This window comes from Archocentrus centrarchus, chromosome 14, assembly GCF_007364275.1.
Source record: "Archocentrus centrarchus isolate MPI-CPG fArcCen1 chromosome 14, fArcCen1, whole genome shotgun sequence".
NCBI lineage: Eukaryota > Metazoa > Chordata > Actinopteri > Cichliformes > Cichlidae > Archocentrus > Archocentrus centrarchus.
The window spans coordinates 32,423,742-32,446,653 of NC_044359.1; the positions used below are offsets into that span (position 1 = coordinate 32,423,742).

The 22,912-nt window shown below is 41.4% G+C and overlaps 1 protein-coding gene across 5 annotated transcripts in view; it reads left to right on the top strand.

Annotated features, from left to right (window-relative positions):
* Positions 1 to 22,912, top strand: part of auts2a (activator of transcription and developmental regulator AUTS2 a) — a 300,378-nt gene that overhangs the window by 69,063 nt on the left and 208,403 nt on the right. For all 5 annotated transcript variants that reach the window (XM_030746362.1, XM_030746364.1, XM_030746363.1 and 2 more), the window contains exon 3: positions 5,418 to 5,630. In XM_030746362.1, coding sequence (XP_030602222.1) covers positions 5,418 to 5,630 — 213 coding nt within the window. The remainder of the gene's footprint in view (positions 1 to 5,417; positions 5,631 to 22,912) is intronic.

The window sequence follows — 22,912 nt, forward strand, 5'->3', positions numbered from 1 at the left end:
GATGCAGAGTCCACACTGAGTGCTACTGAACAAATATAAACCATCCTTAAAGATGTTGGTGGACTAAGAGGTTTTCTTCAAACTGGAAAGACACAGATTATAGTAGTAACTATAACCCACACAGGTTTGAACCATCTGAATATACACTTGTTATGCTCCTATATAGTTACATTTATTTCAACATACCCATCTCTTTTAAAAGATCTAAATACCTCCACATAACAGAATAAATAAAATAATTAGGTTTAGCATGAATGTTCAACACATTCATCAAATGGGACTCAGAGTGCAAATTGATTTCTCTGCAGCAGAGTTCGGTTGTCAGTTCTTTTTTTTTTTTTTAAAGATTTATTTTTTCCGGATATAGGACACAGGCTATAGCCACTAATGTAATTTAGCTTACTGTTAATCATTTTTACACAAACATAAATGTTATGAGTCATAAAAAACTTTTAAGTGAAACCTTCTAGATGTTATTAATCAGACACCCTTTACTTTGAGTTTTTAGTTGATTGATATCCACCTGTGTTAATTGCGGTGGCTTTAAGAGTCTTTACTCCTCATCAGAATATTTGTTGACAGGCTTATTTAAAATCATGATATGTAGAAAGCAGGTCCCTGACTCAGCCATTTAAGAACTTTTGCATTTCTTTGTATTTAGAAACTCTCAGGCTGCGTTGATGGTACGGTTTGGGCAATTATCCAGCTCAGAGCAGACAGTAGAGTGCCACAGACTTAAGAAATTTCCCTTCTACTCCAAACACAAAGCATATTATCAATAAAAACAGTGGCAACACTATAACACTGCCAGACCATGTTATCTTCACTCTTCCTTCCACATTCTTCTGCTTCAAATTCATCTTGATTTCATCTCAGTAAAGTTGTTCCAGAGCTCAGCAGTCTTTTTTTAAAATGTGTTTTCTATAAAGGTCTTATCTGCTCCTTCTGTTCTTGAGGTAAACCCTCAGTGGGAACATTTGTGAAGACATTGTTTGATTGTAGACGTTGCCAGTAACACATGCACCTGTGGACTCAGCCAGATGTTATATTTTTTTTCTTCCTCATTAAGAGAAATCTGCAGTCATCCACTTTAGTTGTCTGCCTCCATCACTTTCAGCAATACCTCTTTGGACACCATGTTTAGAGCAACCATGAACAGATTCCAAATACATGATGAGGAGGAAGCAGGCCAAACCGCTCCATGTTACTGTTTCAATAAGGAGAGATCATTAGGAAGAATTGAACGTAGTTTATTAATAAGGAATACAATTAGCTATTTAATGATTAGACTCTGATGGCCCATCATAGCAGAACAGAATCCCAGCAGAGATAGGAATTAGGGCTGGACCCCCTGGAGTCTAGACGCTGGTGGTGGTGAAGTCAAAGATAGAAGCTTGGAAAGAGTTCGAGAGATTTGGGTGGTCGAGATGGGGAGGACAGATGAGCAGTGATGTTTAAAGTACGCTGAGCGGAGGCTGATTGGCTCAAAGAAGGTGGGCAGAAAGATGATTGGACTAGAAACGATGAAGCTTCAGTACCGAGTTTGACAGCGTGGGAAAGTGGAAGCGACATAAGAAATAGAGAAGCAGCCAATCACCTGGGAAAGCAGGTAGATCACTGTGGGTGATTAAAGCTCTTCCTTGTTGACCTTACCGTCCATTAGTTTTGAGCCTGTGGATACGAAATGACTTTGTTAAAAATTGCTGTAATTCCTAAAAATATTTTAAACTTAACTAATGAAGTTAAAACTAGGCTTGCAGTCTACACTTGAATCATATATCAGTGGTACAAATGCACTCCTAAAAGAGCTTGTCTTTCCAGCCTTCCTCTTAACGTTGTCAGTATTGGCATGTCATTAGTGCAGCTGTGGCAGCTTTGCACTTCCATGCTGATAGCCACTTCATCTGCTTAAATGTTTCCCTGGGGGTATTAACACCAATGGCTCCGACAAAAAGAGTGAAACAGTTCACGCTTTCGAATAACAAAGCTGATTTGCTCCATAACTTTTACAGTATATTTCTCAGCCCCTTCAGCAGCAGCCTGTTTCTGTTGATCAGTGCTGTCAGACTGCATTTCGTAAGGATGGATTTTGTAAGATTGTAATTCACATCAGCAGTAATGACACCCGGTTGCGTCAATCGGAGGTCATGAAATTAGCATTGAGTCAGTGTGCAATTTTTCCTGAAACCGTGTTGGACTGTGTCGTTTTCTCTGGGCCCCTCCCCAATCAGCCCAGGAGTGACATGTTTAGCCGCGTGTTCTCCTTAAATTGCTGGCTGTCTGAGTGGTGTCCAAAAAGCTACACGGGCTTCATAGATAATTGGGAAACTTTCTTGGGGAAAACCTGGCCTTATTAGGAGAGACTGCATTCATCCCACTTTGGATGGAGCAGCTCTCATTCCGGCCGAAATTTATTAAACACCCCAAAACGTGACTATCCAGGGTTGAGACCAGGAAGTAGAACTGAAGTCTTACATGCTTCTCTGCAGCTTCTCTCCTCCTGTCATCCCTCCAAAATTTCATCCCAGTAGAGACTGTCTCTGCTCCCAGACCACCAAAAACCAGCAAAAAAACAAATGGAGTATAAAAACTCACAAAGAAAGAATAATATAATCCCTCAACTGCACCACAAAGTAAAACAGTTAAATGTGGATTATTAAAAATTAGGTCTCTCTCTTCTAAGTACCATTTAGTAAATGATTTAATAATTGATCAACATATTGATTTATTCTGCCTTACAGAAACCTGGTTACAGCAGGATGAATACGTTAGTATGACTCTGGGGTGTTGATTAATTTAAACTAACTGTCAGAAGCTTCAAAGCACAGGCTGAGGAAGAGGAGTAGCAGCAATCTTTCACTTATTAATCAATGGAAAAACCCGACAGAGTTTTAATTCATACCAAAGCCTGACTCTTGGCCTTGTCCACTCTAACTGGGAAGCTCAAAAACCTCTTTTATTTGTTGTTCTCTGTCATCCACGGGGCCCTTACTCTGAGTTTCTATCTGATTTCTCAGACTTTTTTTTAAAATCTACTTTAGTGCTCAGTTCAGATAAAATAATTGTTGTAGGCTTTTTTAACATTCATGTAGATGCTGAAAATGACATTCTCAACACCTGACTTAATTTTGTATTAGACTCATTTGGCTTGTCTCAAAATGTAAATGAGCCCACGCACCACTTTAATCACACTCTGGATCTTGTCCTGACATATGGCATAGAAACTGAAGACTTAACAGTATTCCCTGAAAACCCCGTCCTGTCTGGTCATTTCTTAATTACCTTTACTTTTACAGTAATGGATTACACAGCAGCAGGGAATACATTTCATTACAGCAGATGTCTTTCTGACAATGCTGTAACTAATTCCTCCACTGTTTTCTTCAATACCCTGGCGCCACCACAATGCAGAGCAGCTGCCTAAGCTCTACTCCCACAGAGGTAGATTATTGCATTAATAGTGTTACATCCTCACTGTATACTATGGGTTCTCTGAAAAAGAAGGCAACAAATCAGAGATGCTTGACTCCCTGGCATAATTCAAACATGCAGCATAAAGCAGGTAACATGCAAGTTAGAGAGGGAATGGTGTTGCAGTCATTTAGAAGATCTCCGTTTCCTTTATGGGGCTTTCCATGATGCACTGAGTGTTTTTCCTTTACTCATCTCTTTTCACTCCCTGTGTGATTATACACCACGACTGCATTTAATCATTAGTAATTAGTGTCTCCTGTCCTTTCTTTCTCTGCTTTCTTGTCTCCCTCCCCTCACCCCCAACCAGTCATGGTAGGTGCCTGCCCCTCCCTGAGCCTGGTTCTGCTGGAGGTTTCTTCCTGTTCAAAGGGAGTTTTTCCTTCCCACTGTCACCAAGTGCTTGCTCACAGGGGGTCGTTTTGACTGTTGGGTTTTCTCTGTAATTATTGTAGGGTCTTTACAATATAAAGTGCCTTGCTTCGACTGTTGTTGTTTTGAATTAGAGCTATATAATTTAATTAAATTTAATCCAGTTTCTCCATGAAGAGACGTGTCCTCCTAAAGAAAATACGGACTTAAATGTTTGACGTGTTGCCGTCCTTCGGCTGATCTGTTCCTCGCTCTGATATGTGCCTCACAGCTACATAAAGGTCTGGCTTTGGTGTTGTATTTTCTACATTTGATCAAATTTGAATTGCTGCAAACCAACTAAGTAACTAACTGAGTAAATTTCAGTTTAAACCTGGTTTACAACAAAGACGTGGAATATGTGAATGTAAAGAGACAGGAACCACTGTACAAATTAGTTACAGTGGAAGGTGAGCAGGCAACATAACTTGGTTTTGCGTGGGCAGCTATCTGGAAAAATCCAAATGTAAGTGTGTTATCATGAGCACTGCTTGAGCACACTTCAACATCAGAAACACCTAGCATTAATATATCACAGCACTGGCCGCAGTGATTGATGACGGGGGATCTCAATCACTGCAGCATTTATTTTAAGTCTTACTTACTGTAATGGCAAAGTCCTCCAAATACAAATGATGCATGAACAAGAGAGAGACTAGAGCTATACATATAGCTCTGTGAGGTTGAGCAATGTGTAGGTAAATGCTAATGTCAGCATGCTAACACAGTGATAGCCAGTTATTACTAATCACCACTCATCTGGTAACCATGAATATCTTGTCTGTACACATAGAGCCTGTGCCACAGACCTTTTCACCTTTTAGATAAAAAGCCTGTTAATCAAAGCAATTACAATTCATCCCCTGGACATCAGTGACGATACAGAGGAAGGAAAGAAAAGAAAAAGCATTTAAAATATGGGGTTGATGGTATTATACTGCAGTGCCAAAAGCCACTACAGTGAATGAAATAAAGGGGAGATGTGGTAAAGCAAATACTGAAAAATCATGGCATCTGGTTTGCCTAGTGATGCACAACACATACCACTAAACTGTCACATCCACAGTTTAAATCCATCTGGCATTCCAGTTTCTCTCTTGCTGGAATCGCCACAGTTTTTTTTTTTTTTAAGAAAATGAAAATGGCAAAGAACTATTAATTACGTTCTTCTTTTATTCTTTGTTGGAGAAAATTTTGTGATGTACGCTGTATCTAAAGTCTTTCTGCATGACAGCCCTTCAATTTAGAGCAAATTTTCTGCACTGCTTATTGTGGAGATTTGCCATCTATCAGAATGGGCTTTTGTGAGTGGCTATTCAGCTATTTTTGAGCTCTCAAGTGTTGTAATGAGCAGGTTTTCTTAGCTATAAAAATTCAGTCAAACACAGATTTAACTGTTGAACAATCACAAGACTGCAAAGTTCTTACAGTCCAGCTGTCTGCCTGATAATTCTTTAAAACATATTCCTAGCATTGAGGTGAAATAGGTGTTTTGATTCTAATGGAAGCGTTCTCTTCTTCTGTTTTCTCTGTAGAAGAACATGGCACTGAAGCCTCAGGAAAGCAGAGAAAATCAGGCAGGATCCCTGCACAAGAAAAACCCTGCTAGGGTTCTTAATGGCCTGACCCTGGAGCCCTGCAGGAACAATTTCCACCACCACCAGTCATCGGACCAGGAGAACAATCCCCGCTTGGCGCACACACAAGGGAAAAAGAAGAAGAAGCACTTGAACAAGAAACACACAATGGTGAGTTGAAGACGACTGTGATCCTAATGTTTTTGTGAAAAACTGTGACTGAGTAGAAGGTTAAAGATGCCACTTTCTGTGAAATGCTGTTTATTTTCTGTTGCCTTAACTTTTCCCAGATGTTAAAAAAAAGCACTAAACCCTGTCAGTGTATTTACATGCCACATTAATTTTTTTTCTCAAGTGCAAAACTAAATAATAACAAATACAGTGATTAAATGTAGTAATTAAATAAAATAAGATATACACACAAAGTAGGTTTAGGCATAAATTAAAATGGCCTTTGCTGTGTCTTCTTGGAAGGCTTTCTTACATTAGTAGGAGGCCAGTTCTGAGAGTGCTGTATCTTCTAGGTGAAGTAGATGAATTTGTTTGTGTGTGTGTGTCTGTGTGTTTAAGTGTGCTCGTGAATGTGTATGTGTTTCCATAAGCCTTTAAAGGAGCATGTGGCAGCTGCAGTGAAGAAAAATGAACATCTCAACATAGTAAGAGCTGAGGCTGAGGCCAGCCCTGCACGTTGATGCAACATTTGTTGCAGCTGAAAATAGATGTTTTGATGGTGCAGATGTTAAAAATTAATGTTAATAATAATTCAGTGTCCAGCATAACAGCACCGGGTCAGTTCCTGTCCCGCAGGGGAAAAAAAGCTTATCATTTTATATTTTTAAAAAGTAATAAAATTACATTTGAACATATTATATATAATATTTTATATTAATTGAAATCTGTAAATAATGCTACTGAAATCTTGAAATGAACATGGTCTAGTTCACCCCATGCCCCCCTTTAGACTCACCCCTGCTCATTGCAGGTACTGCAATAGAAAGTGGGACGGCTGCTGTCAGCCAACTGTTCTTCATGAACAGGTGGTTTGATGAAGGACTTTCAGCAGCTTTTTCCCAGTTAAAGTTTTTATGATGATTACAGAAAGAAGCGCTGCTGTTTTGGACGCTAGAAAAACGTTTTCCTTCACTCCACCTGAGCTCACGGTCTCTGTAACTCTTTGCTGTCTGAGTCTGTGTAGGCAGACTCTGGCTCCACGTTGAACTATGACAGCATCTTCACTGATGCTGTTGTGTTATCAGTCTTTTTGTTGAGAAGAGTTCACACGCATCCTTCTAAATACATTTCTGCTGACGTAAATGAAGCATTGAAGCAAAGAATTTGCATCGAGGAGTTTTTGTAATTGAGGTATTCGAGTTTCTCACGCCCGTGGTTGGAGGTGTGAGGCTTGATGTGTATTCGCTAAATGAAAGAAGTCAAAATGCTCTGCAAGTGTGAAATTTAGCTTCCTGCTCATGTGGGTGTACATTAATGTATGTCTCAACACATTTTTGTGTGTAGCAAGGTGACAAGGTCACTAATGAATATTTGTGCTACCCTGATGCAGTGCTGGTTGTCTGCCAGCAAGGAGCATCTTTTACAGCACTGTGTACTGCTTATACTGAGAGTAGCAAACAAGCAGAGACCCGGAGGTCTGCTTATGCAAGCACATGTTTATGAGGTCTGCTACAGGACAAGTGAACACAAGGGAGAACATATCCATAGAGTAGTTTTTTTTTTTTTTAAAGGGCCCTCTTCTGTGGAACCAGCTCCCAGCTTGGATTCGGGAGACAGACACCCTCTCTATTTTTAAGATTAGGCTTAAAACTTTCCTTTATGATAAAGCTTATAGTAAGGGCTGGATCAGGTGACCCTGAACCACCCCTTAGTTATGCTGCTATAGGCCTAGTCTGCTGGGGGGGTTCCCATAATGCACTTTCTTTTCATTTCATTTTCTGTATTAATTCATTAATTATTATTAATCTCTGTCTCTTTTCCACAGCACGCCTTTTGACCTGTCTCTCTCCCCTCGGCTCTATCCACTCAGGGCAGATGACTGCCCCCCCCTGAGCCTGGTTCTGCTGGAGGTTTCTTCCTGTTAAAAGGGAGTTTTTCCTTCCCACTGTCGCCAAATGCTGCTCATGGGGGGTCGTTTTGACTGTAGGGTTTTCTCTATTATTGTAGGGTCTTTACCTATAATACAAAGCGCCTTGAGGTGACTGTTTGTTATAATTTGGTGCTATACAAATAAAATTGAATTGAACTGAATCCTGCACTGCAGTGGTGGCGTTCTCCTATGTGGGCTGCTTTTTGTTAATTTTATTTTCAGCTTTGACCTGTTGGTCATAGATCTGTGCATTTTGATGGAAACCAGTTTTACAGAAGTCATCGTGCTCTTTGACCTTCCTCTTTTATCTGGGAGTTTTAATTCTGGAGGGGAGTCATTTCTCCCTCTCATGTCTTGCAATAGATGGATTAGCACCTGACGGGAAGCTTTTATTGCACTTAAATTAACATAAGGAGTTGCCTGGAGTAATGTCATTTCATGGTTTTCTCCTCTGCTCCGTTTGGCTGCTGCTGTTTGGAGAAGAGCGCGGCGTAAAAACAGATGCACACACATACACAACCTAGAGCAACAGAAAGCAACTGGTGCCAACGTTAACGGCAGCAAATTACAGGCAGTGACAGTGATTTTCTAACACATAGCACATAGCTTCCTTTGACAATTGTCAAAAAATATTTTATGTATGACATTCCTTCATTACGTACAGTGCAAGGCAAATACACACTTCTGTAATCGTACAAATATTTATGCTTCTTTTATCAGTCAGTTTGTCAGATGATCTCTTCGATCTATCGTTATACTTACTGTAGAGATACTTTTTACATTTACATATTTTTTACAGATCACATGCCGGCGATCATACATTGGTCATGTGATGTGGTTAACGCCGGTGTCACAGTCCGCCACGTATGACGGTTTCATGTCCTTCCCCATTAATGCACAGTTGTTGCTGCCAGTCACTGTGAAGGTTTTCCTACACAGTGATAATGGCTGTGTCAACAGTAGAGAAACGACTGTACAGTATGCAGGTACACCTGCATAAAACTGTTAATTAAAAAAAGAAAATGATGATATGCACCTTTTTGAACCAAGTCTTTTATTGTTTGTGTGTGTTGGATACTGTGGTACCTGTGGACTGTGTTTGTGTGTATCAGTGGAGAATGATGAGTCCAGTCCTGATCTCCTGAGCACCCGGTGTTTGCAGATGCATTCAGACATGCCAGCACATTTACCACGTTTTCCCCCACTTCTCATCACACTCACCTATTCACCCTGCTGACATGCAGGCAAACATTAGCTCGGCATGTGTGGCTGTATTTTGATAGCAGCAACACTAATGAGTTAATTGCAAGGCATTCGAGGTTTTCACTAGTGAGAGCTCTCTAAATTACAATGGCATACTTTGATCTCTGTAAATATCCAAAATGATTGTAATGATTACATTACAGATGGTTTGGATAATGCGACTGGTGTGCAGCGGAGTCGCAGACTGTCACAGTTACCTTTGTGAAAAAGGTTTTTGTTCCCTTTAAGATGCGGCTCGACCCATCAACCTTGATGCTCAATAACAGCCTGATGCGTCACGCTTTCTGACATATGCATAATTGAAAAGATCATCATCTGTGCCTTACTCCGCCCCTTTTTGTCCTCTGAAGAAAAATGAGCTATAGTGTTAGAGAAGAACTATTAGATTTTTTTTTTGTTGGCCTTACTTATAAATAAATGTCCTCACACAAGGTTGAAATTTTAAATGTCAGAGGTCCAGCTGTGGCTTTAATTCTCCATTAGAAATGCTACAGCGTGGAGAGAGAGTGGCTGCTATAAGCACTTTCTGTTACCTCTGACTTTAAGTACAGTGAGGGCGGGAGAAAGCGAGACAGAGAATTTGATGTTAAATAAAGCAAGAGGTGTTTTTTTTTTTTTTTTCTTCTTTTTTTGTTCCCCTTCCAGCCAAGCTTGCAGATTGCAGCAAATGTTTTCGATCTCTGGCACTGACCCAATGTTCTGAACTGAGATATTGTAAGCTCAAGGGGGGGGTAGAGGAATGTTTATAAGCGCCTCTGACATATCGCCTCACAGTGAAAAAAGAGCCCAGATAGAGGAAGCTTCAGTGGAGATGGATGAGAGTCCAGTAGCAAACCACAAATTATGACTCTCTATCGCTTCTCTGCCTTTATCATATTGGAGATTTTATTTATTTATTTTTTTTGCTCCCCCTCCCCAGGGGTTTGTTTTTGGTTAATTGTCACTTGTGCCATATTGAGTTACTGGTCCTGCTTTTATTTTCTTCTTTTTTAAAGAACTGCTTCCAGGCTTTAGCTGTTAAAATGTAATCATAGACCTTTAAGGTCAAGGAGTATTGAACTAGCCATGGTTTTCTGTGGTCACTTAGCTCAAGGCAGTGTGTTTCTGTGTGTGTGCGTGTTTGCACGTGGGTCTTAATGGAGGCTAAATCTTGTACAGGCGGGTAAGCAACATATTCATCAAGATTAATTTTAATGCATGATATTCCCCTGCTCTCTCTCCCCCCGCATTTCCTGTCTGCCTCTAATATGCAATACAAATAAAATATAAAAATGTAATATATGTGTTTCATAAACGATTATTACAGCAAGGAGGCAGTGCAGAAGAAGAGCTAGCATCTACTGCTGGATGTTTGTGTGAACGAGCGTTGTTTGTTGTCTTTACAGTTATTGTGCAAGGCTTGAACTGCCACTCATGCTGTAAATGCCGCACAGTGTTTTGCAAACAGTTAATGGCAGCGATTCTGCCTTATTTCTTCTGACAAGTCAGGAGATAGTATTTAGCATTTACCGTTAGGTGTGATGTGTAAAACTGCAGCGTTGTTATGACTCATTTTAAAAGACCAGCTGGAATGTAAAGATGTATATACCCACTTCACAGGTAAAGGAAGCACAGCAGACCAGACCGGAAACTGCTCCAGCTCAGGCCTCTGAATGGATTTTGGCCAAATTTGAGGAAATGCTGCCTTTGATTTTGCCTTTCAGTAAATATTAAACTGTAAATATTAAATATTAAACTGTGAGAACTTTGACTGCAAGGTGTTAGTTCTGAGCAGGATTCAGACTTGGATGTGTGGACACTGAGATGTTTGCTGTTCTCTAGCAATAATTTAAAAGTTTTCTGTGACTCTGTGTGTGTGGGGGGGGTGTTCTGATAAGACCGTTCTGCCCACTGATGTTGGAGTGGTGGCCTGTGGTGTGCAGTGCTTTGTACAGTAGCTCTGGTGAACAGAGGGGCGTGCTGTGAGGCCCATCTGGTCTGTGGTGCTGGGGAGTAGGAAGATGAGAAGTGTGTGTGGGGGGTGGGGTGAGCAAGGAGGGCTTAGGTTGGACATGTCCCCCGAATCCCCCACATCTCAGTCCAACCACCTGCCTGTCTGTCTGCTGGTCCGTCTGGCTGGCTGTCTTAATGTGTTTGTTGTCAGACGTTTGGGAACAAAGATGTTTTTTTCCTACACTTGAAGGACAGAGCAGTAGTTTGTCTAAATAAGAATTTGCTGAATGCTGTAATCCTGATGAATTACACCGTTCTCAGCAAAAATAAGCAGTATCTATTATACATAAAATGGCAAGTCAGCTACGTGCCCCGTTATCTTTACAGAAACTGTGGCACTCCAGATATGTTTGAAGTTTAATCCAGTCACCCTTTAGCTTAAGAAAAAGCGCTTACATTTGGAATATTAAATGTGCATGTTTTTATGCACACTTATTTGGATGGGACAAAGATTTGCTTTTATTAGTGAGGAGATCCATGAGATCAAACCAAGTGCTGTGTTAAACAGTAGAAAATGAATTAATACAAATACTCTTGCTATTGATTTAACGAGAAACTGCCAAATTCTTACACTTGATCGCTTTAAGAAAGAAAGTTTCCCAGTGTGGTTCTTTTAGACGTGTATTTTTGAGACTGTTCTCACAAATGTCCAATAAAACATGTAAGTCCTTTCATCGCAGTATTAATAGTTTACATTTTGATATTTGTAAATCCCTCCAGCACAATCAATGAACCCTGGATTAAGTGTGATTTTTGGCATCAGAAGCTGTCGGCTGGTTGTGCTGTTACGCTGGCTCGTATGGCAGTGTAGTGTAATGGGCCCGTTCTGTCTTTGAGTAAACCACCCTGCTGGTCGTGCTCCTTGGAAATGAGCAGGTCTCTGGATTCAAGATATTATTTTCTATTAAATATGCAAACAGACGGACCACAGAGTGTTATGTTTTGTGGTGGTTCTGGTTTCAACAGTTTTTCTCTAAAAAGAAAACAATTCCATGTGAAAAAATCCAGGATGGCTGCAATGCGAGTAATGCGCTCGAATATGTGTACTGTAAGGCTGTTTTTTACAGGTTATCCAGTTATTTTATTTAAAAAGTAGACACCTGTCACCGCCTCACAGTTGTCTCCTTTTGGTAGTCACGCCTAAAATGCGTGGGAAAAGAGATGTGCTCTTTGGGTTTGTCCCAGCGATGAGAGGTAATTGCAGTGTAGGCTGCTGTAAAGTGCCTTGCCCTGGGGGCTGAGAACACTTCCTTGAGAAGTTTTAACCAGGCCAGCGAGTCAACCACAGGGTGCTGGTCTCTGGCCTCTGGCTCATCTCACCGGGTAGATCCTCACTCCGTCCAACGTGATGGAAAAGCCCTGCCTTAGGCCTGCCAGAGGGGTTGTATTATCATTCAGCAGCAGTCTTCTACCTGGACTGAACTCTCATTTTAGTCAGCTGGTGGCTATGTGTAATGACATCAAGCTAAAAGCTCTAATGGCAGATCTCTCGGCCTGGTTATATTTGTGTCTGTGTAAATATCTGGACAGAATTGTGTCAAGATGGGGGCAAGCTCGCATGCTTTTCAATCTGCAGTGAAAATGAAATATCATGTTCGGCTCTTTCAGCGTTGCGGGTCACCCTTAATAAGCTTATCCGCTAAGCCAATAAGAGATTCGAAGAAAAGCAATGTCCTGATTGTCAGATAAGATGCTAAATCCATTCTGGTGGGAGCCTCGGTTGTGGGGGTGGTAATTATCACTGTCACAGTGGCAGTGTATACAACTGGATCAAATCAAATCCAATCTCAACGGCTTGTTTTGTGCTCTTTGTCTCTTTGTAACACACATGACAGCAGTCGGTAAACATTGTGATGCAGTGTGGCCTTGACGAGGCTGTTTGTAATCAGTGTATATATGTGTTTTTATAGCAGTGCGTGACAAAATGTTACCACAGCAACATGTCTTTTGATTTCCCTGTGGGCCCTCAGACCGCTGCGCAGCTTCACTGCGTACTTCATACTTTCATGTTTGCGTTTAATAGAAAAGGATTCAGTTGCCTTTTTTCAACCACTTTGGTTATACATGCAAATTTTACTATAAAGTTTGTGTGTGTGTGTGTGTGTGTGTGTGTGTGTGTGTGTGTGAGATCCAGGGTGTTGCTCCAGCATGTCAGAGAGCTTCCTCTGTCTCACACACACACATGCTCAGAGAGAGTACGATTGGCTAAAATGCATCCTAGGAGTTATTCGTATGGCCACTAGAGCCACAGATGAGACACACATTAAAGTTATTTGTTCCTGAAACATGTCGACTACTGTTTCAGGAGGGGACTGAATTCGACCATCCTGGATCATAATTTCTGGTAAGCGTACATTTCTGTGAAAAAGTGTGTATTTTTCACTGGACGGAATCAGAATGAGCCGCTAGTAAAATCAGTCGTGTTCTCTGTGTGCGGCGCTCCTTAGTGTCGGAGCATCTGTGGAAAGACTTTAGTCTGGAATTGTATGTTTTTGGGGGTTTTTGGAGCTCTGCTCGCTCAGGCTCTTGGTGTGTGTGTGTGTGTGTGAAAACCTGCCTGTGCCGTGGCTCTTTCTGTCACTGCAGTGGGTCTGAATGACTGTGAGAAACTGCATAAATGACAGAATGACATCATTGTAACAGATTTTATGAAGCCACAAATGTTACACTTATTGCACCGTCATTTTCTTTCTGTACTTGCAGCCCCGTCCTTCTTAAGTCACTTTGACAATACATTCACACAGTAACTACACGCATCCACCCACCCCCTGTCATACTGACGACTTGTGTGTTTATGTTGTCGCCTCCTCCAACCTGTCTTCAGCAAAAGCCCCTGATGCTGTTTGACAGCTCTGTGCCAGCATGTCTTTGAACATGTTTTCATGATTTCTTTTTTTCCCTGCACTCTTCCAGCCTGCCCCGCTTTGAGAAACCTTTTCTTTTGAAGTGTCACTTTTCTCTAAGGGAGGACAGGCAGCGAGAGGATGGAGGGTTGGACTACCCGCTTGTATGACTATTAAACGGAGTCATTTCATTGCACTCATGCAGCGAAAACTCTGTAGCTGCCGTTGAAGGACAGAAATCTGCTCTTACTAGTCACTACCTGACCTGATGCAGGCTCTCACTCCTGACAGCCCTCACAATCAGTCTGTGAAAAATTAAGTGGCTGTACTTTGAGTGTTGACCACTTAAAGCCCAGGCCCATCTCAGCTGTCAGTCATTGCTGGCCAGTGGGCTGTAGGTTTTTGAAGAAGCTTTTATCAGCCGTCCAGCCCCTGTCACAAGCAGAGCACTCCAGCACAGGTGTAAGACTTGTGTCTAATCCAATCTGCTACCGTTTACACTGCGCGGGCTTTCTGATGAACAGTCAAGATAGTTCAAGTCCACCTGGATGAGTGTTTTTTTTTTTTCCCACTTTACCGCTCTCAAGATAAGTGATGTAACACCTTATGAAAAAGTGTGGAGTGTGGAGTGTTTTCTCCCTTCCTCCAGCTCAGTCTCTCCTTTAACAGGTAATGAAAAAGGCTTTTAAGGGGTTTTTTTTGTTGTTGTTATTTTCCTTTGTTTTGCTTTTTTCCCTGAGAAACTGAAGCGTGTATGTCTGACAGCGAAACTGTTAACACCTTTTCTCCCTGGGTAAGTTCTGCCTGCTTCACTTGCGCAGACAAACTTTTAGCCAGACAGCAGGCGAGTCTAAAGACATGTCAATATTTGTCAGGCAGTCTGACAGTAATGGTGGATGGGTTCCTCTGAATTTTAGTGCAGACAGTTGTGGTTTCTTAAGGGTAAATCCAAAGTTTTCTGCTGATGCTTACTTGGAAATTGTGTTTTTTTTTTATATACCTGGAGCATGTTACAGTACTTAAAAACTAATTACAAGTTCAAACAGTACATAAAAGCTTTAAGTGCATCATTTTCTAAATAGACCCACTGGCTTTTATTGAATACCTACAGCCTGTCCAGTGCAACCATCAGGCCCACTTCACTCAGTTTTTACACATAATATTTGAAGCACATCTATAACAATGACCCTTTTTTTTTTCCACTTGGGTGGCGTAGTGGTTAGCACTGCTGCCTCACAGATAGAATACCATCTGGAAGGCCTGGGTTCGATTCCACCTTGGCCCAGGCCTTTCCCTCTCTCTGTGTGGAGTTTGCATGTTCTCCCCGTGCTTGCGTGGGTTTCCTCCGGGTACTCCGGTTTCCTCCCACATTCCAAAGACATGCACTTACTGGGGTTAGGTTAATTGGCTAATCTAAATTGCCCATAGGTGTGAATGTGAGTGTGAAAGGTTGTCTGTCACTCTGTGTTGGCTCTGCAACAGGCTGGCGACCTGTTCAGGGTGTACCCTGCCTCTCGCCCTATGACAGCTGGGATAGGCTCCAGCCCCCCCGCGACCCTTAACAGGATGTGCGGAAGCGAATGGATGGATGGATGGATGGATGGATGGGTTGGATTTACACAATTATAGAATGTTTATCGGATTTTTCCGATACTTAAAAATTCAAAATTATGTCAGAAAATTTGTGCCTAACTTTGAAACTCTGACTTGATATCTGCAAGTCAGTCTCCTTTTTCTTTCTGGTAATGTACAAAACTCACCACTTTTTGGAAGAGAATTTTTCACGGTTACTCTGAAGCATGTGGAAAGAGTTGGGAACCAGATGCAGTTACAAGTATCGTTGGTGTGACCAGCTCTTTGATTTCTGTAAACAAGCATGAATAGATCACAATTCTGTTTGGAACGGTAACTGCAAAAATGGTAATAATACAGCAGCGGGAGAGAACTTTGTACCCTCATGGGAGATTTTCATGGGAGAAACAGCGAATATGTTGCAACTCGAGACACTGAGGCTTCTCAGTGAAAACAGACTCGATATATTTGAGAGGACTGGAATGGCTTGTGTGCTTTTTCCTTTTCTTTTCTTAAATTTTTGTATTTACATCCATTTATATTTTATCTTTATACAAGGTTTAACACTGTATCAAGGTAGCTGTAACAAATTGTTGTTTGTTTCTTTTCTAAAGTGGTCTTGAGCCCACTGACTCAGTCCTGTCCGTGAACCTGACCGTCTTCAGAGGAATGTTTTGTTAAGCCTGACGTGAATCTTTCAAGCATAAAAAAGGCACCTGATTCACAATGAACCAGTGTTGCCTATGCATCACAGTAGCAATGAAAAGAACCAAGTTTCAATTGTATCTTTAGGCACTTTGTTACAAGCAGCCTGTTGCAAAAACACAGAATTTCTTCCCATTTCTTTAGTTAGATCTTAAAGTGTCAAATATAACACAGTTTGACAGGCATAAAATGGTATTTGTGCACCAACAAGATGATTCCCAAAGAACTATTAGCTGAAAACATGGCATGGTGTGCACTGTGTCCTTAAAATTGAGGAAATTGAACAAGTGGAGGACAAAGGAAAAAGTTGCAGGCCTATCTACAGCAGATGAACAATGTGTGAAAGAAATGCCCTTAAGAAATAGGAAAATACGCAGCAAAGGCCTCACACAGGACCTGATGCATCTGGCTCTTCAGTAGATCCATCTTCTGTTTGCCGAAACTTCATCAGAAATGGTCTCAGTGGAGGGCGGCTGTCAAGAAGCCATTCTTAATGGAAACAGGGAGAAAAGGCTGAGGTATGACACAGTACACAAGAACTTGACTGAAACTCAGTGGCAGTCTGTCCTGAGGAGCAGTGAATCCACATTAGAAATCTTGGGTTCAAAATGTCTTCAGTCTGTACAGAGGAGGTCAGGAGAGAGGTACAGAGGTGAGTGTGTGCAGTCATCTGTAAACACGGTGGAGGCTCTGTCGTGGTTTGGGGCTGCATCTCAGTTGGCGTTGGAGATCATGTCAAATGATGGAATTATGAAACAGTCGCCTTTGATCCTCATTAGATCCTCGCTGGACTTCTATTCATGTTTGCACGTGCTCCCGTAAATCGCTGCACCTATTTCCAATTTTCCCAGCAAAATGTAAAGAAATGAGGGGTGGCTTGAGACTTTTGCACAGTACTACACATGCACACATACTATGTTTCCTCACATTAATATCCTTTAATAAGGTGTATAATTGCTCAAAGCCTCTTCTCCTCCTGCTCTTTGATGCAGCCTCCACACTACAGAGGCAATTACTTAGTAAATTTCAATTAGGCATGTCCTAGATTTCAGCTCAGCACAGAAAATTAACCTATACAAAGCTTGTGTGTTTCTGTTTGAATAGTGAGGGCCTGGACAGCGCCCTGCAGATTTGTAGTCCTCCTTGCTGTATTGCCTTTGCTACATTTTGTTGATCCCCTTTAAAAGAGAGGGTCAGGGAGCAGGCAGTGGCTGAGTGAGAGAAGCATTCATGGGGTAAAGGCTCATGATGGAGTGAGATACTGGCATGTGGGGAAAACCTCGGCTTTGAATGTCCAGGTTAAGAAAAGGACATAGTATTTACCCAGCGTGTGCCTCACTAAACCGCTCAATTCCAGCCCAGCTTCATCCATGACTGTCGCTGACCTTCTCCCCGCCTGAGTGGTGACTGAAGATGTGACTCAGGCTAGAGCACCTGGCCTCTTTTTGAGGTCCTCTGAAAGTGTTGAAAAAAATCCTGAGCCAACCTTCTTCATGTTGTTCTTGCTTGTTCACACAGGCTTACATTCAATAGCTCAGTGTGTGTGTGTGTGTGTGTCTGTGTGTTTTCATTGTAAACCTACGTAGGTTGTCATGTGTTTATCTTGTGTGTTAAGCACATTCTTTGAGTATAATAAAATGTGCTATAGAAATAAAATCAACACATTCTCAGGAGCGGTTTGTCTAACTGGAAGGAGATTATTTTTCGGGACAGTCTTCTCTGACAGCCTGCCAGTCCATAAAAATGGGTTTTTAACTCGATCATGAAACTTCGCTCATGTTTGTTATTACTGCTGTTAAATCACAGTTCTGTTTGCTGTTGGCCTCGATTGTACTGTCAAGGAACAACCTTAAAACCTCTGAACATGACAGATATCCCTGTTTTATACACTGTCCAGTAATGATTTGTTCTAGATTGATTCGAGCTAAATGTCAGCCAGGAAGTGGTTGTAAGGATTATCATTATAGACGCAGTGGACAGTCGGGGTATATCTGATATAAAACACTGGATATAAGCTTGAGTTTCAGCAAATGGATTGCTCGAATCCTAATCTCCAGGTCATCGTTTTGTACCGTTCAGAGCACAGGCTCGTAGAGGGGGCAGTTGTTTGTTCAATATTTGGGACAGCGAGATAATATCACTCCTGTGTGTTTTCAAAACATGAACAAAATCTCCTGTTATTAGATATTTTTCATTGTGTTAATCACGAGCTGAAAAATAACCTCAAGGCGCCTCGGTGGTCGATACTCTGATGAGATTTAGGGATGAGATTTGTATAATCTCCCCCCCCCATCTGCTCAAGAAGTGGTTCATTTCATATTTCGTAGAATAATCAAGACATCTTTTACAAATGTGACTGACATGTTGTCTTCCTCATTCTCCCGCAGCTCGACAAAGGAGCACACACACACACAAAAAAAAAAATCAACACATTTTTGCCCATTTATTACTTCCAACCAAAAACTCGTAAATGCGAGTCCGAAACTTGGAATGTGAGTTAACGACGAGCACTTGAAGTTGGTGTAAGTAGTCCTTCATCACACAGTAAATGAGAGCGAGGTTTTAATGACTATGGAGAGCATGGCTGCGGGGAGTAGGAGGAACATCCGAAAGCTCATATTTGCATGTGTCGAGTCATTTCTGGAAAGTCCTTATCTCGCTTTGCTTTTCATCAGATCCGCGCTCCCTGATGAGGGTAAAAAGAAAATCAATTTCCCTCCATTCCCTTCTACCTCATTTCCCTCCTTTTGATAACATGGTAGGCCATATCCTCTTAGTAATTTGTTCTTATTGGAGTTAGTTATTCCCAGTGAATTGTCTCTGATTTCTGGATTACTCGCAATCAGCTGGTAATGGAACTTAACACGGCACCATGAAATTGTATGAATTAACAGAGGATAATGTTTGCTATGCTGCGTTTGATAAGGGCACTCATGACTATTGTGTAATTATTACACGCCATCTCCCAGTTAATTGTCTGTAATGTCAGCCTTAGTTATCCTATCATGAAGCAGCAGATTATGTAACCAGACAACATACTGATCTACAGGAAGAAGTTCCTGACATAAACTAAAGAATCACACAGACACTTTGATTTGTGCAGCATTATTTCATCCTGTTGTGTACACGTCAGGAGTGCGTCCTCGTGTCAGGATGTGAAACATGTTTTCAGGCTTTAGGTTAAGCTCCTTTTCCATCCTGTAGCCTGAAAAGCGTTTACGCTCTTAAACACAAATTCATTTACACACACGAACACATAACTTCAGAGGATGCTACATTAACCTTACTCTGACGCTGTTTTGCATAAAATTTGCCTGGAAAAACAAAGGGCTTGGGCTACAGCTGCAAAATCTTTGTTTTAGTGTTGCTTCAATGCTGTGTGAAAGGCTGGGTTAGTGTGAATGACTGATCTAGAAATGTGTGCATTCAGCCTTTCTGACCTTATGTAAAGGGTGGTAACATTTCTTGGGTGGCACTGCAGGTTTCATTTCAACACATATAATCAAACAGTTCATTTTAGAGTTCGGAGGTAGAGCGGGTCATCTGCTAATTGAAAGGATGGTGGTTTGAGCCCCGGCTCTTCCAGTCTGCATGTCAAAATCTCTTTGTGCAAGATACTGAACCCCGAGTTGTCATTGATGCATTAATTGGAGTGCGAGTGCTACACAAGTACCAGTCTAATTTACTGTTACAGCTTCATTTCCTTGCAGTGTACACCAAGGAGACATAATAGTAGACTAGCAAACAGTTCTGGCATAATAAAGAAGTAAATCATACTCCAGAGAAAGACAAAGTAAGGTTTTTAATGGAGAATGTTGCAGGTGATTGTGTTGGACGACTAACCCATTCATGTAGTAGAAAGCATTTCTATTTGCTGCCACAGTGAAGTACAAATGTCAGACAACCCACAGAGAGATTAAATGTTTGCTGTCACTTGGAGACTTACTGCAATAGTGAGTCTTACAGCTCACATACAGTCATTGTTAACATGGCATTAGTAGTTATTAGTTTAAATGATTAAAAAGGCCGTAACTTTCTTTTGAATTAGTGAAAAATGATTTCTGATGTGTGAAAGATTGCTGTCAAGGTCTAACTTTTACAGTCGCTTTTTGTACTTCACGCAGCTCAGGAGAGCATAAATATGAGCTGATGTTCATATATTTTCAAAGGAATGTAGTTGTGTCCTGACGAACTGGCTGGGCTGCTCTTTATTTGACCATAGCACCATGGCAACAGCAGCACGGTAATAAAACATACTACAGTAGCAGAGCCTGATGTTGTTTGCCGTCCACTGTTACAGTATCGCCGTAGGCCTGATCAAACTGCTAAAGTCAGATATGGGAGTAGATAACAACAAAACACATCCTTATTCTTTCAGTGCATACATACACTCTCAATTCAAATGACTATTTGCTGTGAGCGCTGTGTTTTTGGACTGCGTTCCCACAGGAATCCAGACAGATCTCAAATGGGAAGAGGATAAGAACAATTGTTGCCTTGACCTTGGCTCAGCCTTTACTGGCCCTACTGCTTTTATCACTCACAACAAGATCTAGTTGGAAACCCGTCTTAACCTGCCACACAGGCTGGAATTCAGAGCCAAAAGAGAGGTACTGATCCTTTAACCTTGCACAACACCAAATATGAAGGATGAGAGCTCCAGAACAAAGTTACAGTGCACTGTTGGTAAAACTGGTTGTACTGCAGAGAGGAGAAAAAAATACTTAAGGGTCACACTCTAAACCCAGAGAGTATGTGTACGCAAATTGAAGGTACAGTAGTCTACAAATTCAGATTCACTGGAACGATACATCTGGGTGTGCCTCTGGTTTTACCGTCTTCAGATTCATGTACAGTAGAGTAGAAAAGGAAATGGTAAAATCTGTTTACTGTCAGATAGGGCCCAGATGAGCAGATGGAGACTGTTTCTCCAAGGAACCCGCGGGGAAGGCCAGACTCCATCCTCTTCTTCTCCCCGTCCTCTTGACGGTGCCAGTTCTTTGCCACCGCAGGCTGAGGAGGTGGCAGTCTCAGTTTTCCTGTCACCATAGAGCAGGGAGAGAGAAATAGCCATCTGTGATTTACCCAGACCCTGGGCCCCTCTGCCACTGACAGAGGAGCCAAGGAAAAATGTAAAATCTTGCTTATAACCTTCATGCAGTCAAGTGCACGCCACATCGCTTCTATTATCGCTTCTATCTGCCTCTGTAAAGCAAAGCACAACAAAAACGGGTTCATATGCCATTATAAGCAAAAAACTTAAATATATTTAAAAAAAAAAAACTATTCTGTTCTGGTGAAGCCGGCTTCTCTGTCATCACATAAAATCTCTACTGCATGGGAATCCCTTGACAGTAAGCTTGAATTTATATTAAGTCGCCATGTGAAACATCATTATATGGTTTCCTGGAATAAACACAGCATGTCTAGACCATGTCCCCTCTCAGCCAGAAACTGCAGTGACTGCCAGGAAAGATGGAATAATTGAATCCTGAGCAGAAAAAAAGCACAGCTACACCAACAATGGGTCCTCTCGCTCTCTCTCGGTTTTCAGATGGGTAAACTGGACTCGGAATAGTGAAATGTGTTGCATGTCGGGCTGTTTTTGTGATGTGCTGGCACCCTCTGCTGCTAGCTAAGGAGAATGCTTGGCCCTCGATGCGTCAGTCGTGCCTCCTTTTACTATTTGGATGCTCAGATTTTGAATGCTGTCCTTCTACTTAATTATGCACATTATATCTCCAATGGATCTCTGTATGTTATTTACTAATTCAGAACAAAAGGAGTGTGATGAAGTATTTGGTCAGTAGCTGTAATGTAACATTTTTTAAGTAATGTACCTGTTTAGGGGCCATATTCAGGTAATAGTATCATTAAAATACAAACTCGCATTTAGCCTTACAAGCAAACGGGAGTTTTTTTGTGTACTTTGTGTAATCCAGACACACTAATGCACCCAGTTTATTATTAAAGCTCTTCTCAGATCCAAGTTGATGTGATTTTCCGTGATGTGGGCAAACCAGCCGGCAATAACGAAGCTAAAATAAGTAGCGCTTATTATACAGTAGTACATATGAGCCATGCCGGGGTCTCTCCACATAACAGTCATTTCTCTAGCAAAAATATGCCACTCTGCAGGGTTTGACTTGCGGTGACACATCCTTGTTAGTGTAGAAGACTCAAGTGCCATGTGCATGGGTGTGTGTGCTGTCGGAGCTGCCTCTTCTGTATAAAGCAGATATATCATGTTTTCAGCGCTAACTGGGTATAATGAGCAAAAAAAAAAAAAAAAAAAGTCGCATTGGAAAACTAAATTCTTTTGATTGTCATCCTGTTGACACACAGAATGGGATCGACAGTGTGAACATATTCTTCACAACATTGTAAATGTATCAAAAACATGTGTAAAAATGTTCCTAATTTGTACACAATTATGTGGTTAAAAGTTTTGTATTTAAGAAATAATGTAGCAGTTGATGTAAACATGATCACTGGGCTCTTTCTGTTCCTTACATCACAGCAGTACGTGACAGCGGGAGCTGCACGAACTTAAACCCTCATTCACTTGTTACACAGGTGTGACTGTGAGGTCCGCTTCTTGCTGGAACCCACAGTGTAACGTGAGAACATTACACATCACCCTCACACACAGATGGTTTAAGAGCAACCGTCATTACTTTTGAAATACAGATTTGTCTTTGGGTAAAAGGTCCACACGATCAATATGGCTATTCTAATAGAATCTACCTTTATTTCCTTTTAACTGCGCTTTAGATCACTTTGATAGCTCGCTCTCCAAGCTGCCTTTAACCTTGATTCAAAGGTCTTTGGCTCAGCGCTAGCTCTCGGAGTTGACCTGTTAAGAGCTGTGCTGGAGGTGACTGCTTTGATGCCTTTATGCTGCATCTGCTGCTTCTCTGACTTGCCTCTAGCTATACAATATACTTACACACAAGACTGTCAGGAGAAATGGTGAA